Source organism: Epinephelus lanceolatus, chromosome 19, assembly GCF_041903045.1.
Source record: "Epinephelus lanceolatus isolate andai-2023 chromosome 19, ASM4190304v1, whole genome shotgun sequence".
NCBI classification, from domain to species: domain Eukaryota; kingdom Metazoa; phylum Chordata; class Actinopteri; order Perciformes; family Serranidae; genus Epinephelus; species Epinephelus lanceolatus.
Window position 1 is genome coordinate 10,100,734 of NC_135752.1, and position 17,084 is coordinate 10,117,817.

The 17,084-nt window shown below is 42.0% G+C and overlaps 1 protein-coding gene across 1 annotated transcript; it reads right to left on the minus strand.

Moving 5' to 3' along the window:
* Nucleotides 1-3,644: 3,644 nt before the first annotated feature.
* Nucleotides 3,645-5,700, minus strand: gas1b (growth arrest-specific 1b). The gene has a single exon (XM_033646377.2). The coding sequence runs from the start codon at nt 5,341-5,343 to the stop codon at nt 4,570-4,572; it is 774 nt and encodes a 257-aa protein (XP_033502268.1). The 5' UTR covers nt 5,344-5,700; the 3' UTR covers nt 3,645-4,569.
* Between the last annotated feature and the right edge of the window lie 11,384 nt (nt 5,701-17,084).

Sequence of the window (17,084 nt, forward strand, 5' to 3'; positions counted from 1 at the left end):
CGGGACAGTCGATATAGAGATACATTTATGTGCTGATTGCAGATAGTTGCATTGAATAGTGTTTTTTTGGGTATTTATTGCATCGTTAATGTGCCTGATATTCTGGAAACCTGCCTGTGAGGTTTTGGTGACGTGTGTGCACTGTCCGCCGGTCAGCCAAACTTCGGCTTACACTGGCTGCGCTCCGCCTGCGCTGACAGTAGACCTGGTTTCAGATGGCGAGCTTTTAGCGCACCTTCGGCGAAACCTTTTGCCATGAAACTGTCACTGCGCCCAGCTGCATCTGTCGACACCTCCCCTGCTGCGCCGCCACACCCATCTCAGCGCACCTCGGTCTGCCAAACTACCAAACTGAGCACGCCTCAGGTTGCGCTGCTCAAAACTAGCTCTGCGCAGGGTTCGCCACCCTGCGCTGCGCCGGGAAACTAGAGCCCTTAGAGTTGTAATCTGAGCCTGTCAATGGAAAAAACAGGCACTTTTAGTGGCCGTAAATTGACAGTGTGCAAATGCCCCAAGTGGTTACACTGCAGTCTGTGTCACTGCTTCTGGCTGCAGCGCTCTCGCTCAATACTGGACCGCTTTCAAAAATTGTTGTTGCCATTAGTCACTTAGACACAAAAACATAGGGAGATGGGGTCCAGGTTGAGTTACCCTTTAAGTCTTACCCTCTTCCTCTGTTTTTAATTCCATCTCACTTTAGGTTCATATGAATTAGATGTGAATAGAACTGAATTAGAGCCTTTTTTTTAATTATTCCAAGGCTGCAAGTTTCAAAACAGGCTCAACTGGAAAAAGTCAGCATAGCATGTGAGGAGCATTTAAATTTGTAAAGTTCCATTGAGACTTTAAGAGGAAGGGAATTATTGGATCGCCACTGTGCCAACCTAACTGAAAAACAGTGTCTGACATTAAACTTATTTTGCATTAATGGGCTGAAATAATTTCTCCTTCCAAAAGCTTATGTTGTAATTTAGATGATCAGTCAGTTATAATATAATGACATGTTGGGTGGGAATAATGAACACTATACACATTATGAGTTGCAACTGCCAGCGTCCTACAAAGAGAATATATTGTCTACAAAAAAGAGCTAAAGTAAGGCTGCCTGTTTTCCTTAGTGTAACCTAAAGGAGGAAGGGTTCAGGGCGGGGCAGAGGGGAGGTTGGCCAAGCAACAGTTTGAGTTATGATGAGGCAATTTTAATGATGTTCTGGTCCCTGCACTAAAAGCCCCAGTTGACTCTTTTCTGTTTCAGCATGGGAAAAGAACACAACATTCCTATTTTCCTCTGGTGCCAAAAGTTAATTGAAAACATTTCAGGGCAAAGTATGGTCTGGGGCCCCCATATGATCCTCATCCCTTCATTATGCTCAACAATGATAAAAAGGCATTACAATTATTAATGGTTGGAGCAGAGGCCTTCTCTCTTAAAGTGACAGTGGCAGGCTTTTGTTTCTCATCTAACAAAGGCCCTGAAATGCCCTCACCACATCACTTTGTTGGTATTTTTTAACAGTCTCTGCCATTGTAGGATTTATTATTTAAGTCTGTTAATGAGAGCTATGGCAGAGAAAGTTATTCTCGAGCTTTGGAAAGAAGACCACATCTAATCGTAAAAGAACTGACTGTTGCATAAATGAATGTTGAACTGCGGACAGAGTATCAGCAGGAGTTAAACTGAGCAATAAAGCTGAACTTTCTCACATAACTCCTCCGTCTTCCTCTGGGATAGCTGTCTCCTCGTGCTCCCCCACTCCCTGAAAGAGGGTGACAGAGGGACAGAGTGAATGAAGTGCCCCCACATTGTGCCGCTGCACCATTGTGTATTTTGCATCTCCATAATAGAGGTGCCACTCGACTTCTCTTCCAATCAATGGGCTGGAGGGCCCATCTCTTTTCCTTGAAAAGCAACATGGCTGCCATCAATAGTTTCAAGACCCATTATCACAAGTGAAGGAGGGGACACTGGCTTTTTTGTAAGTATAGAGCACTGACTGACTCATAACATGAGTCACAAGCATGTAAACAGACACATGCACTCACTGCTCTCACTGATTAAAAGCTGTGTTATACACTGAAAACAGAAATCCTAAAATTGGTCTGTCATATATGTCGTCCTAAAAAAAAATCCAAAAAGCACATGTATGATGTATACAAGTTCTTTTTTCTTAGCAACTACTGCCGATAAATGTTTTGCATGTTGGATCAACTATACTGATTAAAAACAATTAGGATGAGCTAACTCAGCTTTTAAATTGTTGTTGGTTCCTTAAGTAAAGAGTAATTTGAAGAATTAAAGCAGGTAAAAGTTTGCTTTGAATAGTTTTGAGGCCAGTTACATGCTCTAAGTAGTACTGACACTTAATACTTAAAGAATGTATCTCAGTTACATTTTGGGTAAACACCCAGGATGCCAGCAGAACCATGGAATTGTTTTGGCTTCGGCCTCTGATTGCAAAAGTGTTAAAACCACAGTTGAAAGGATAGCTCTGATCCTTTAAAGTGGGGTTGTATGGGGTACTTATCTATAGTCAGTGTATTACATACAGTAGATGCTGGTCAGCACACGCCCAGTTTGCAGAAGCGGCAGGAGAGCCAACACAGAAGCTCATTAATGTACCTCTGTGAATGGGTGCAGCAGTAAAATGAATTTTAGCCGCCTAAAAATGTCCCACCTAAAAAATTCTTTGTAAGTTTGAGTGTACACTTTATTGAAAATATTCACTGCTTTACCTTGCCGTCAGACAGCCCTTTCCAACAGTGAAGCCAACTTCATTACCCTATCTATGATCTTGTCAAAGCCACCAGACCAAATTGACAAAAATAGTTATTTTGGCTTGTTGAACACAGGAGCTGCTGGTCTACTGCTGCCTTGATTAGCTAGTGTGTGTTACTCTGTGACAGTAATGCTCAAAAGGGGTTTTCACAAACCAACTGATCAAGGCAGCAGTAGACCAGCAGCTCCAGTCTTCAGTGATGTTAAAAATTACTGTTTTTCTCAATGCAGTCTGGCTTTGAAGAGAGTGACAAAACAGCTTCATTTCCATGTTGAGAATTCACTGTCTGAAGGTTAAGGTAAAGCAGTGGACATATTATAAATACAGCACACACTTAAACTGTTACTAATATGTTTTAAGGTAGCGTAAATATGTTTTGCTGTTGCCCACCTCAACAGCAGTACATTGCTTAGCCATCGTGTTACACTCCTGCCTGCTACTCCAAACTGGTGCGTGTTGACCAGCATCTACTGTAGGTAATACACTGGCTATGGATAAGTACCTCATCCAACCCCACTTAAAAAGATCAGAACTATCCCTTTAAGTATTTGAAATTACATTTTGTGTTAAATGCCTTTAAGAAGAGTTAGTCCCAAATCCATCACAACCCAAGAAAAATTTCATCAGACAGTCAAAATAACTATCATGGAAAAAAAGATGACTTAAGCATTTTCATATTGTTTCTCTTAACCTACAATTAACCTTAAGTACTTAAATTTAACAAAATAAGAGCTGAGATTACTGTCAATGACCCAACATTGCTTTGCGCTCTTTTAATCAATACATGAAGCCAAAAACTTTTAAAAATTAATTAAAAAAGACGAAAGATTCAAAGTTAAAGACAGAGTCACACAGTGTCCAAATGAATCCTTTAAAAACTCTTCTTTATTTAATGTGCATGTACATTCAGAGGAGTGTGTTCTTAATGGGCACTTAATGTCTCCACTCACCTGAACACACACTTATCTTTTTATTTTCTCAGTGAGGACCTTTAACAAACACAGGGGGTGAGGATAAACAAACTGACGCAACAGCTTCTTGGCTCCATTTGGGTTGCAAATCCCCAAGAGAAGTTTACCTTCTCATGTTTGAACAGTTTTCAAGGATGAAACACGTTATAAACATGTTATACCTTCAGCAAACATCCATGTTTACAAGGTTAAGGAGGAGCTACTTGTTTCAGATGCATTATCTTCCCTGGGATTTAGACACATTTCAGTGGCTTACATCAACTTTGGTTTGTAATGAAGGGGTTGTGGAGAAAGTCTCTGTACAGCTGGTACAAGATAATTACTGTGCTTTCACAGCATGCCTCTGATATGGTCATATGGTGAATAAAACTGGTAGGCTATAAAGGGTTTTAGGCACTTTAAACATTTCTCCTTCCTGTGTGGTCATAATGTAGTAAAAGAGTGGAACCTACCTATTCATACAGTGCAAATCTCTTGTCACTCATAAACAAATATTTTTATACAATATACTGTACAATCTATCTTTACATAGCCAACATACAAAAATAGGCTCCTTCAGCATTATTAGATGACTAACATTTTTATAACTGAAATTGAGCATGTGCTACTGGGTGATTAACAAACAGTTAATCGCATGGATTGTGTGAACTGTGCAGATGTGTAGCAGAAAGTTTAGTGTTGAACTCAAAAGCCCCAAATGTTAGTTTAATGACAAAGAAAAGGCTGATAACAACAAGGCACACAGATTCTAGTGAGTTGACTTTTGATTCACAACGAGCCAAACCACTGACTTCCCTGCGGTTCTTAATGGCAGCAGCTTATCAGATAAATTTGGTTAAAACCAAAATGGTGGTCAGGACATTTAACAATGTCTGAGCAGGTGGGGAGTCACTTTTTGATTTTTCCACATATTGATAATCATCCTGGTCGATATAATCGTCATCAGAATCATCCTCGGCGTCTGAAAAGCCGCTGCCCGCGAACCTATCATCGGAGCAGAAAGTTTTCATGCTGAATTTGATATACTCGCATATGTTCCTGTCCGTGCCATCACACACACAAGTGTCTAACTGTTGCGCTTTCGGTATGGAGCGCATGTTGGCGATCACTCTGCGGCAATCGTCCGAGCACCTTTCCCCACCGAAAAGTTTCCGGCAGTTAAATAAATAATCCCTCATAGCGGAGCTACACGTCTGGTCCATCTCACACTGCCGCCGGGCCTCGGTGCAGCCCATGGTGCTGGTCCGCGGCAGGCACGGCTCGATGGCTTGTTTGGTGTTCCTGCAGACCGGGTCCAGGGCGCAGTCGCAGTCCTCCAGAGCCGGGCCGCTTTGGGTTAGATTGAGCTGAATGAGAGAGGAGATGCAGTGACTGGGACACTTCTTGCGGTCCCCATTGATGACAGACGCGCAAGCATAAACATACTGGTCGTAAGCGTAATGGCACTCCGGCTCTCCGTGGCACTTCAGGATGGCTTTCCAGCAGACCAGCCGGCGGCTGTGGTTAGGAGATCCGACACAGAAGCCGATGATTAGGATCAATACACTGCATATCAACACCGCTGTCCGCTCCATCAATATGGCACGACTTGCCATTTCCAGGAAGAATGAATCTTAAAAAAGTTAGACTTCATATGGGCTTCTGTGGTTCTATCACGCTGCGTCAAAACAAGGTTATTCCAAGATGGTTTCATATCATATCACAGTTGGGGACTTGAAGTCAATGAGGCGCCACAAAGTAAGCAGGAAGATCTAAAAAGTTCATTTGAGAAAAAGTTTCCAGTTCTCGCCAGTCCCAGTCCGTTTTAGGTGGTTTCACGTGCGAATGCCTGTCGCTCACCGACCACACAACCAAGTCAAAGTTTGGATAAACTTATTTCCCAAACTCTTCCAAAAGTACCGCGATGTATCCTTGTTCCTAAAGTCACTCATCCGCCTTCCCTGCCAACCCGCATCTTCCCGAGCTGCCGCAGCTTTGTGATGAAGGCTGTGTGGTGATGGGCTGATTAGGTTACTGCAACAACCACCTCCGATTGGTCCGATAAACTGTTGTGATTCTGTCGTCACATGCGGGCAGTGACGCAAGCTACTGTTTTTACACTGAGATAAAGGGAAACTGTCTCCAACTTAAACTTTATCTTGTGATAAAAACGTTTAAGATTTTATTTTTTGTATTTGATGCTTTGTACAGAAGGATGAGAGCATCCTTGTGTTTTGGTGGCCAGTATGTGCATCACCTATACTGCTCACTGTATACAGAGTATACAAGCCTAACTTATATGAGTGCATGGATGTTTATGTCAGTACATGGTTAAGCATTTGACACATACATGTACTTTCTTTCCTTTTCTGTGCTTTTTCTCGGTATATAACACAAATATAATAGCCTACATTATCTGAGCGTATACTCAATTAATTAATTTATTTATTTTCCTTTATGTACAGTTATATTTTATCACTGTGTATTCTGTTGTTGGTTGTTTCAAAATATAAATTAATTTAAAAAATGTAAAGAAAAATGATACTGTTGTATGAAATGACACGTTACAGTTTTTATTTGTATATGGGTTTCTAATTTTTTTTTTACAGTATAGAGGTACTGAAGTACTCAGATCCTTTACACAAGTAAAAGTAGCTATAGTGTAGAAATAACCCTCAAGTAAAACTAAAGTAAAAATACAGAAGTATAAGTATCCTAATACACTTAACGGGAAATTTCAGTTTATTTCAACCCGTCTCCTATCGTCCTAAATTTGTTTCAAGTGACTAGTGACATAAAAATAATAGTTAGCATGTTAGCCATTAGCCTAGATACAGCCGGGGCGCATAGTAGCGTCAGACCTGTTAAAATGTAAGTGAACGGACAACCTTCATGTGCAAAGTTAGTCCACTAAACAAGCTTTTTTCCACAAAGACCGCCTCATATCGTTAGGATAAATGTCAGAGAACATATAGAAAACAACATGTAAACGTGTTGTCTTACCTTACCGGTGTGCTACCATGTTTGTTGACCATTTAGCTCTGCTTTCCAAAGCGCGGCCGAAATATCACGAGAACAAGCAGCGATCAGCAGAAAAGTTCATTCATTTATTTTATGAAAGATTTATAGAATAATGGCTGACTTTTTGCCAGACTTCGACTTTGTGGAGGAGGAATTTGATTTTGCAGAGTTTGATGGCCGCCCTTATTTATTTGAGCCAGAATCCACTGACAAAGAGCTTCGTGAAATTGAAGAACAGAGGAGAGAGAGAGAGAGAGAGAGAGAGAGAGAGAGAGAGAGAGAGAGAGGCGCAACAGGTAGAGGACGAGAGAGGAGGAATGGCTGCTGCAAGGCTGTGTAGCTCTGGAGATTGGTGGTGTACCTGTGAATGCTGTGCCCCAGTGCCCACAGAAGAGGAATGCCTCTGTTGCAAGGAATGGGACCGGTTGCAGCCTTATTTTCAAGGTCTGGATGTGACCGAGGATGAGACACCTCCACCTGGAATAGTATCCAGCTGGGCTTTATCTAGAGCTCGCAAGATTTCAAGCACGGTATGAGATCGCTGCTTGTTCTCGCAATATTTCAGCCGCGCTTTGGAAAGCAGAGCTAAATGGTAAACAAACATGGCACCACACCCGTAAGGTAAGACAACACATTTACATGTCATTTTCTATATGTTCTCTGACATTTATCCCAACGATATGAGGCGGTCTTTGTGGAAAAAAAAGCTTGTTTAGTGGACTAACTTTGCACTTGAAGGGATGCCCGTTCACTTACGTTTTAACAGGTCTGACGCTACTATGCGCCCCGGCTGTATCTAGGCTAACGGCTAACATGCTAACTATTATCTGTATGTCACTAGTCACTTGAAACAAATTTAGGACGATAGGAGACGGGTTGAAATAAACCGAAATTTCCCTTATAGGCTATAGCAAATGTGAAAGTGCTGTACTCTTTATGCAGAAGGGACCATTTCAGAATAATTTATATTAGTAATTAATCCATTCATCTGTACATCACTTTAAAGAGACAGTTCATCCTAAAATCAAAATTACGCATTTTTCCTCTTACCTGTAGTGCTGTTTATCAATCTAGATTGTTTTGGTGTGAGTTGCTGAGTGTTGGAAATATTGGTTGTAGAGATGTCTGCATTCTCCCCAATATAATGGAACTACATGGCACTCAGCTTGTGGTGCTTAAAGTGCCAAAACAAACGAACAAACTAAAACAAACCATTTGACAAACTCAGCAGCAATGTCTCTTTCCAGAAATCATGACCCAGTTACTCATGATAATCCACAGACCTTGTTGTAAGTAGTTTCATGTAGGAACTATTTTCTTTCTACCAAATTACACCTGCCAACTGTATCACTGCACAGAAGGAAGTGTGCATCTACCAGGCCCCCAGGAAAGCTCATCACACTGCAGTAAAAAATTCCCCGTGGCCCAGAAAGCATTTTCCCCAAAGGCCACCATTGTAAAAGAGATGTCCATAAAACTGTTGACAGGACACCTGAAACTGCAAACAAGGTCAGTTATGGCTCTTTCTATTGTGAATTTTTGAGCCATTATGGTTTTATATTCGCAAAACTCTCCTGAAGCTGTGAAAACCAATTTAAAAATCTGTGACGTCATATCAGTATTAAGTCTATGAGTTGAGCGAGGCCAGCAGGAGAAACACTACTGCACATATTCAGTGGGCCGCATACCGTGGAAGTAAACCCAGAAGCTAGAAAATGTTTTAGGAGTATGTGCCAGGCGAGCATCTCCATTGGAATGAAGAGGCGCCATCTTGGCATCCACTTTATCATCATTATCAAATTAAAGCACCACTGTGTTAGCTAACATTCAAGCTCAGCCGAGGAGGATGCCATTTATGTTTAAATCTTAAAGCTGTCACAAGCCCGAGCCCCTCGTCCATGAGCAGATGCATGCTTCCTTATGTGCAGTGATATGGTTGGCAGGTGTAGTTCAGTATAAAGAAAATAGTTCCTACATAAAACTGCTCACAACAAGGTCTGTGGATTATCTTGAGTAACTGGGTTATGGCTTCTGTAGACAGAACCACCCATCCACCCACCCCACCACAGAAAATTCAAATACTGAAGTAAAGCATCTAAAAAATGTACTTAAGTACAGTGCTTCTGTACTTTGTTACTTACCACCACAGATTTTTCACGGTGGTCAAAAGTAGACAGGCAGATAGATGATCTCCGCAGTCTATCCATAAATCTCTTGCTTTCTATTATACTCCTACAAAGTTTGGATTTCACATGATATATAGTTCGACTGCTGTGGTCTCATTCTTGAATAATTGCTCATCCCTACATTGAGACCCAAATGTAATGAGGCACAGCTTCTTCAGAAAACTCTGGGATTGTGTTGCTTCCCCACAGGGAGAGACGACAGCTGTTAATACACATGCAGAGCTCCTGTCTTACACTTTCCACCATGAAACACAACAGGCCTCAATTGCGTAGCTATGACACAGCGTACCCGTGAAGACTGCACAGACACATTTGCACACACCAATAAAGACATAACAGCTTTGAGGTTTAGGAACTATGATTTCCTGACATTGAGCTGAAAGTGCCAGAGACCTTCATGTGAGGAAAGTAAAAGAAAAAACACATTTGGCTGTTTTTTTTTTTTACTGCCCATTCTGTGCAAATGTAAGCAGAGGTGTGAAATCCTAATGGCCCAGCACTTCACCTTTTGGTAAAGGGTATTTCCTACAGTGTTTCCTGACAATAACAGTTAACAAGAAAAGGAGTGTGAAGAGGAAAAACAACTTCAGCCACACACCATGTAAACAACCACCAAGCGTGAAGCCACTTGGAACGAAAACAGTATGGATCTGTTTGGGGCCTTGAGGCCAGAACAAAGTGTAGAAAAGAAAACCACTCAGTCATTGGGATAACTCTGTTCTTCTGACCCCGTCACATCAGCACACTATGACCACAAAGATGTGGCAGCTCTCAGGGGACCTTCAGACCCCCCGATTCCAATTAGAAAGATTAGAGAGGAGTCAAGACAAGTGCAGAAAGAGTTTCCTAGCCAAACAACCCAAAACACCCCCCCCCCCCCCCCTCCAGCTGGCATACCAGAACAACAGGATGACTGCAGACTCAATTTAGAGCAACATCAAAGTGGAGGTTAGAGAAAGCCCAAATGGTGAACTGCTCAAGGGTCCACATTAACTACAAAGAGCCTGACATTAGCCCAAGCCACGAAGGCCAAAGCAGGCTCTTAACAGAGATAGATATGGGTGCTGTGTCTCTACTTAAGACATAAGTATTTAACATGGTTTTTACTTTTGCGCAAAGTTTGGGTATCTCTAACTTTTGCCCTTTGTAGAGCCGCACACTCCAATGCACAAGGCTCATACAAAGCGTTCTTTTCAGAAACAAACTAAAGAACACACCCTGGCCACACTTGCATTTCACTTTTAAGAAGGAGTTCATAATGCATAGCAGATCCAAAATCCCATCAGTGTTGGATGGCAGCCAGATGAGAACAACAGCCAGATTCAGTGGAGCCAGTGGCTCTGTATGATGGAGCAGGCAGCTGCTCTCCCCCCAAACTGTACCTCTTAAATTACTCTAATACATCACAGAGATACTTTATGTTTATAACAAACTTCTCAGACTGTTCTACGGGGAATATGAAGGCAGTGTCCCTTGCAGTCGCGTCCTCCATTTATTTCAAACGAGCACCTCCGGATATGCATCCTGTACATGCGGTTGTTCATGGCGGCTTGCATATAATAGTGTTTCCAGAATTGGAATGCGGTTCCCGAGAGTAGATTTGTAAATACTCATGCGGAGACAGACATGCTCTTCAGTTTGTCTCCACTGCTGTCAGAAGTCATTACACACAAGCTGCTATGCCAGAACAATTCACTGAACTTTGTATTCAAGTGCTTCCAAGCCCAGAGAGAGGCAGAGAGAGAGGGTGGAGAGAGATGGGAGGGAGGAAAAGGAGTCAATATTAAAAAGCTGCCAAGTGTTTTTCTGCCTGCATTTTTTCATTTTTTTTTCTGTGGCTCATAGAAACTTCTCAGATGTCAGTCTTAGACATGCTGATATTTTGTCTTTATTCTTCTCACATGAAAAAGAGGAATTCATGCTTTTGGTGAAAACAAGAAAATAGCTTGCATGCATAGTCATGACCTGAATATGCAGTAGAGGTGTCTTTTTGAATTAAGTCAACAACACTGCAATCATTTTGTTGTCTGGTATGCAACCGAAAGATTAGACAGGAGGAACTGAATCACCCAGATCAAAGTACTTTTAGCCACACACTACAGCATAACATTTGTCTGTCAGTCAACAACTACTGGATGAATTGCCATGAAACTCTGTACTTCAGTTTACGATGCTCCAGAGGATGAACCCTAATTACTTTGGTGATGCTGTGAAGTTTGCTTTAGCATCACTTTGACATTTACATTTTTAGTTATTAGTTAATTGAGATCTCTTGAGAAATATGTATGCAGAATCTGTAGGCAACGGGAAACGATTTTGGTATCAGAAGGGTTTATGTCTGTGGTCCATTGGTGGTCTGAGTAGTATTGATCGATCACATTTGAACAGCAGGTAGGCCTAAACAATCTGTGTGGCATCTGACAGCAAGTTAGCTTTATTAGCTTTTTTTAAAAAAGTATCTACGTTCATATGCAGAAGTCTGCTTACAGAGATAAGCCAAAAAGACCAGTGCACAGAAGAGGAAGTTTTAGCTCAGATATCTGCTGGCCACACCTGATCAGCCTGACATATTGGTCCTCATACCAAGAGGCTGTATTGTCGTCACACTGATAGTTGATGGATTCTGAGATTAAAAGAAATGTGAAAAACAACTATTGGATTGACTGAAGAAATTTGGTACAGATATCCATGAGGATGAATCCTACAGACCTTGGTAATTCCCAAACTTTTCATCCAGTGCCACGAGCATGTCAAGGATTTTACTTATCAAGTGAATTATTACAAGATTAAAAGATACAAAATTTCATGCAGACATTCTTAATTTCTGGACAATGCATTAAAGTAGTTCTAGTGATCCTCTTTCTCCCATCTATTTTATGGATTGCCATTAAACTGTGTACAGAAATTCATGATCCCCAGAGGATAAATCCTGATGACTTTGGTGATGCCGTGAAGTTAGCAGTAGCACCACTTTGACATTTACATTTTTGTTTTTTAGTGAAATGTATCAACAACTATTGAATTGATTGTCATGAAAGTTGGTAGATTTATTCATGGTATCCAGTAGATGAACCCTACTGACTTTAGTAATCCCCTGACTTTACATCTTGCACCACCAGCACTTCAAGGAATTTACGTATCCAGTAAGATATATCTATGTCTACAAATGACTTGCTACAAAATCTCATACAGACATTCTTAGTTTCCAGACAAATGCATTCAAATGACTTTGGTGATCCTATCTCTTCCATTCTCTCTATAGATTGCCATGAAATTTGGTACAGATTAGCGCTGAGCTCACCAGCATCATTTTCTTTCCCAGTATTTTCTCTCCAGACTCCAGAGCACACCCCATACTTTTATCACGCCAGAGATGTTTTAGGATGATACCACATGTTCTGAGAGTGCATCCCTCTGGGGGAAGCCATGCACCATGGCAGGAAAAAGACTTGACTTTGAACTCAGTGAGAAGAACAAAGCCACAAGTTCAAACATGGGTCATTCCGGCTGGAAAGTAGCCAAGGGTAGTCAGAGGATTATAATCGTCAAAGCCAAAAGTTTGTAATGTGGTATAATATGAGGGTGAACAGACAGACAATTGTTTTGTTGTTTTGGTTTCCCATCAGCAAAACTTTCAGATTCCTTTGGCTTGTTTCACGGAACAGATTAACACCACGGCAGGGAGTAAAGCTGGATAACGTTACAAAAAGATTCATGTTCTCGTTGTTATTGTTTTACTCAGGGACTTAGCAGGAAAGCAGATGGGGCTGTTAAATAGATCGGAACAGAGAGTTAAACTCCAGACAGAGAGGTAGACGCTGGTTTTGCCATCACAAAGGCAGGTAATTGATAGTGGCGGCTGTAGTAGATTGATGACACCTGCAGTAAAATCTGTGGAACAATGGAAACTCTCCAGGATTGCTTGGCCCTGCAATATAGAGAGACTTGGTGACAGTGGTCAGGTAATGATAAGATAGCAAAGCCATTTCTTTTCAAAGAGCGGAAGATAATAAAGCCACACAAATTTCTCCAGAGGTGATGATGGTATCTGCGTTTTAAAAAGGAGGTGAGTAGCTTTTGCAAGAGAAAAAAAGACTCTAAGGCAGACAAGTTTTTTTGAAACATGACCTCTCCTCTCTTCTCCAAACTTGGATCACATTTCTCTTTGAAAGGAAATAGCTCCTCAGATACAGATATGCCACCTCAACCTCTACACAGAGAAATTATTGTTCACTAGATCAAGGCCTTAACAAGAAACCTGAAAGGAATAAAGTGACTAGCCAGCATCCACATTACAAGAGCTGACGAGAAAAAAAGGAGGTATGTGCTGAATGGCTGACCCTTGGTCACTGAGAATAAGATTTAGTGAATTGAAGCCTAAACTTAGGAGGCTCCTTCATCTAATCCTGTGAATAAGTTTTATTAAGTGCTACATTATGTTGAAGAGCATGAATATAGACATTTTGATCAGGTATACTGAATCATCATGTGACAGTGTAATGACTGCTTTTGTTAACCACAATGCTAAGTGTGGTAATGGTAAGACTCTCATATATCTGTAAAATAGGCTACAGCTAGCAGCCGGTTAACTTAGCTAAGCACAAAGACTGGTAACTGAAGGAAACAGCTGGCCTGGCTCTGTCAAATGGTAACAAAATGTACCCAGAGGTACCCATAATACCAGCACTTCTGAAGTTCACTAACACCTTATATCTCATTTGTTTAAAATGTGTAATAAACAAAATGACAACTAATCGTTTTATGGTGAGTTTCTTTGCCGATCTCAAACCAATCGCCAGAAAACATTTGCACGTTATTATGTTGTGGACATGTTGAACAAAACGTGCATATTTGGTGCCTAAAAAACACTGGAAAGACAGCAATGCAGGGTTGGACTGGGACTAAAAAACAGCCCTGGACTCTTTACTCGGCCCAGCCCACAACAACCGGTGCGCATATGGTATGCGCTTCCTTCTTCATCAATTTGATTGGTGGCAGGCCGGCTCATAGATATCTATGGGCTGGCTGGCATCCAATTTAAAAGCTGCCACCTAGTGGACTGGACGTGGAACAGTAGATTATCAGGGAGAAAAAAAAAAAAAAGGTGATGACTGCGTGGTCTCGAACAGTGGTCTGCAGTGGTCTGTGGCTTGGCAGGTGACACAACATCTGCCATCCCCTCCATCTTCCAATGACAAAATCAGCTCATATACTTGACACTGTCAAGTCACTTTAGGAACACTGTATGAAACGTGTGAATGTAACATATTTGTGATTAGCAGAAACCTAAATGCCAGCACTTTCTTCTGGCAACTGGCCTGGTCAATCTTTTTCTTGGCCCTCAGCAGTTGTCAGGAAACCAGCAGAAACACCAGAAAGTTACTGGTTGTGGCCAAGAAAGAGTTTGATAATTAACTGTCCTCAAACTACAAATTGCTATTTTTACACCTCAGTTCTTGTATGGGTTAAACAAATGATATGAAATGCCAATTAGTGAGCTTTAGTTGCACTTAAAGGTAGATTTTTGTTACCTTTAAGGGGCGATCACACTGAGATGAAACGCCAGAAACACGACGCTAGTAAAACCATTGTTTTCCTATGATACGGCGCGTCTGACCAGCATTCAAGCATCTTTTTAGACGGGCGTTTTTCCGGCGTCTTTTTAGATGCGTGTTTTTGTAGAGGCTTCTTTTTAAACGCTTCTTCTTAGACGTGCGTAGACGCTGAAAAGTTAAAATATTTTCAACTTTTTGAGCATCAGACGCCAGTAGCTAGCACACATTGAATAAGCGCTTCCAGCGTTTCAGGCGTCTTTGAAGCGTCCGCGTCTCTAGCGTCTCATGTTATCACCCCCTTACAACCAGGGTAGCTGCTTCCCTTTGTTTCCAGTCTTTATGCTAAGCTAACTAGCTTAACGTGATTTCCCAAAATGTTGTACTATTCCTTTAAGCCCTTGAGTAAAACAACATAGAAAGAGGTTATGTTTTCTTAAAAGATATGAAATACTTTAATAAGAGCTAGAGGGGATTATTGTAGCATTATTACTCTGTGCAAACATACACACACACTACAGTCCTACAACATCACTGAAGAAACAGAATACAAGATTGCCAGTCTTTCATTTCCATGGCACATCCTGTAAATCAGTCCATCTGGCATCTTGCCAGTGTGGGGCACATTTTGAGCTCAATCTTCAAGGTGTAGCTGCTGTTTCAGGAGTTCAAATAAACACAAGAAGTTTGTGCTCTAATAAAAAAAAAAAAAAAAGGGATCAGCGCTCAGTGAATAATCCTCCTAAGCCCTACGATAAGCTATTATGGCAAGGCTTAACTATACAGACCCGTGAGCAGTGATAACTAACATGTCTTTGGGGTCATCGGGTGGGAACCTCCTTTCACCGGTGTTTCGTCTAGTTAGTCCCACGACACCTCCAGGAGGCTAGACAGTGATCTCTGGCGTCCCAGAGACACTCCCCTAATGCCAGGTCTCACTGCTCCCCGCACTAACTGAACAACCTCCTTTACCTTACCTATACTACCACAGAGAAGATAGACCCAGGGAAGGAAGCCTTGTTAGGCTATCACACTCCCCTGCCGGGTTAGGCTGTACAGTCTACCTCCCCAAGACGAGCCCTCACAACAATGACACCTCCAGGAGGCTGGACAGTGATCTCAGCCCAAACAGCACTGCCAACTTCAACCAAGCCCAGGCTCCGTTTATGCGAGCTCCAGGCAGAAGCAATGCTGATACTACCTTTACTAGCACATTCACCATACTCTATTTCACACGCTACATAGCATAACTACAATGTAAGCTAAAGTTAAAGGAGATAATTGAACTCACAGGATCAGCAAACACACTCACTTTGCAGCATGGTCTCAAACAAAATGGATTCAAATAGGCCACTCCCACACTTAAATAACCTTCCTCTTCCTGGATTTCCTTCTTACTTACACATGGCTTTCTCAGCCCAAACAGCACTGCCATCTTCAACCAAACCCAGGCTCCGTACATGCGAGCTCCAGGCAGAAGCAATGCTGATACTAGCTTTCCTGTCACATTCACCATACTCTATTTCACACACTACATAGCATAACTACAATATAAGCTAAAGTTAAAGGAGCTAACTGGACTTACAGGATCAGCAAGCACACTCACCTTGCCGCATGGCCTCAAACAAAATGGATTCCAATAGGCCACTCCCACACTTAAATACTTCCTCTTCCTGGATTTCTCCTGACAGGAAGTGGATCTCTCCACCTGATCTCAAGGAGTTATGTGCCCTGCTTAGTAGTTCCCCCTGCTGGCCCCCAGCTGACATTATTTCTTCTGTAATAGATAAACTGGCTGCATTTAATTGCTTCATCTGACATTTCCCTCACTGTCTTCCTCAAATTCTGTCCCCGCACTCCGAGTTCCCCCAGGAGTGAGACAGTTGATCTTGCTATGAATCCCCTACACCCCACTTCCACTGGACAAATCCTAGTCTTCCATCCTCGCTGCTCAGCTTCTGCTCCTAAGTCTGCATATCTAAGCTTTTTTCTTTCAAAGGCTTCTTCCACTGAGTCTTCCCAAGGAACTGTCAGCTCAATGAAATAAACTATCTGTTGACTCACTGACCACAACACTAAGTCAGGCCTCTGCCTGGTACAGACTATTTCCTGAGGAACAACAAGCTTTCCCCCTAAATCTACTTGCATTTCCCAATCACAAGCACCTTCTAGGCGGCCACACCCTTGCCTCCTCACTAACTTATCCCTTCTGTATTTCTCTCCCTCACAGACAAACTGAATTACTAAGCCCCTATCCTTAACACCTTCTGAATTCACCTGTCTTCGTTTCCCTTCGATGCCTACAGCTAAACATTTCAACACCTGATTATGTCGCCATGTATATCGGCCTTGTGACAAGCCAACTTTACAGCCTGACAAAATATGCTTTAAAGTTGCGGTACGTGAACACAATGGGCATGATGGGTCCTCATTTACCCACAGTTTTAGGTTCTGGGGGGTTGGTAACACATCGTATGTAGCCCCTACCAGGAATCTAATACGATTCTCCTCCATACTCCACAGGTCCCTCCAACTAAGCTTCCTCTTCTCTACACTTTCCCAATTCAACCACTGTCCCTGTTTAGCCTGGGCCACTAC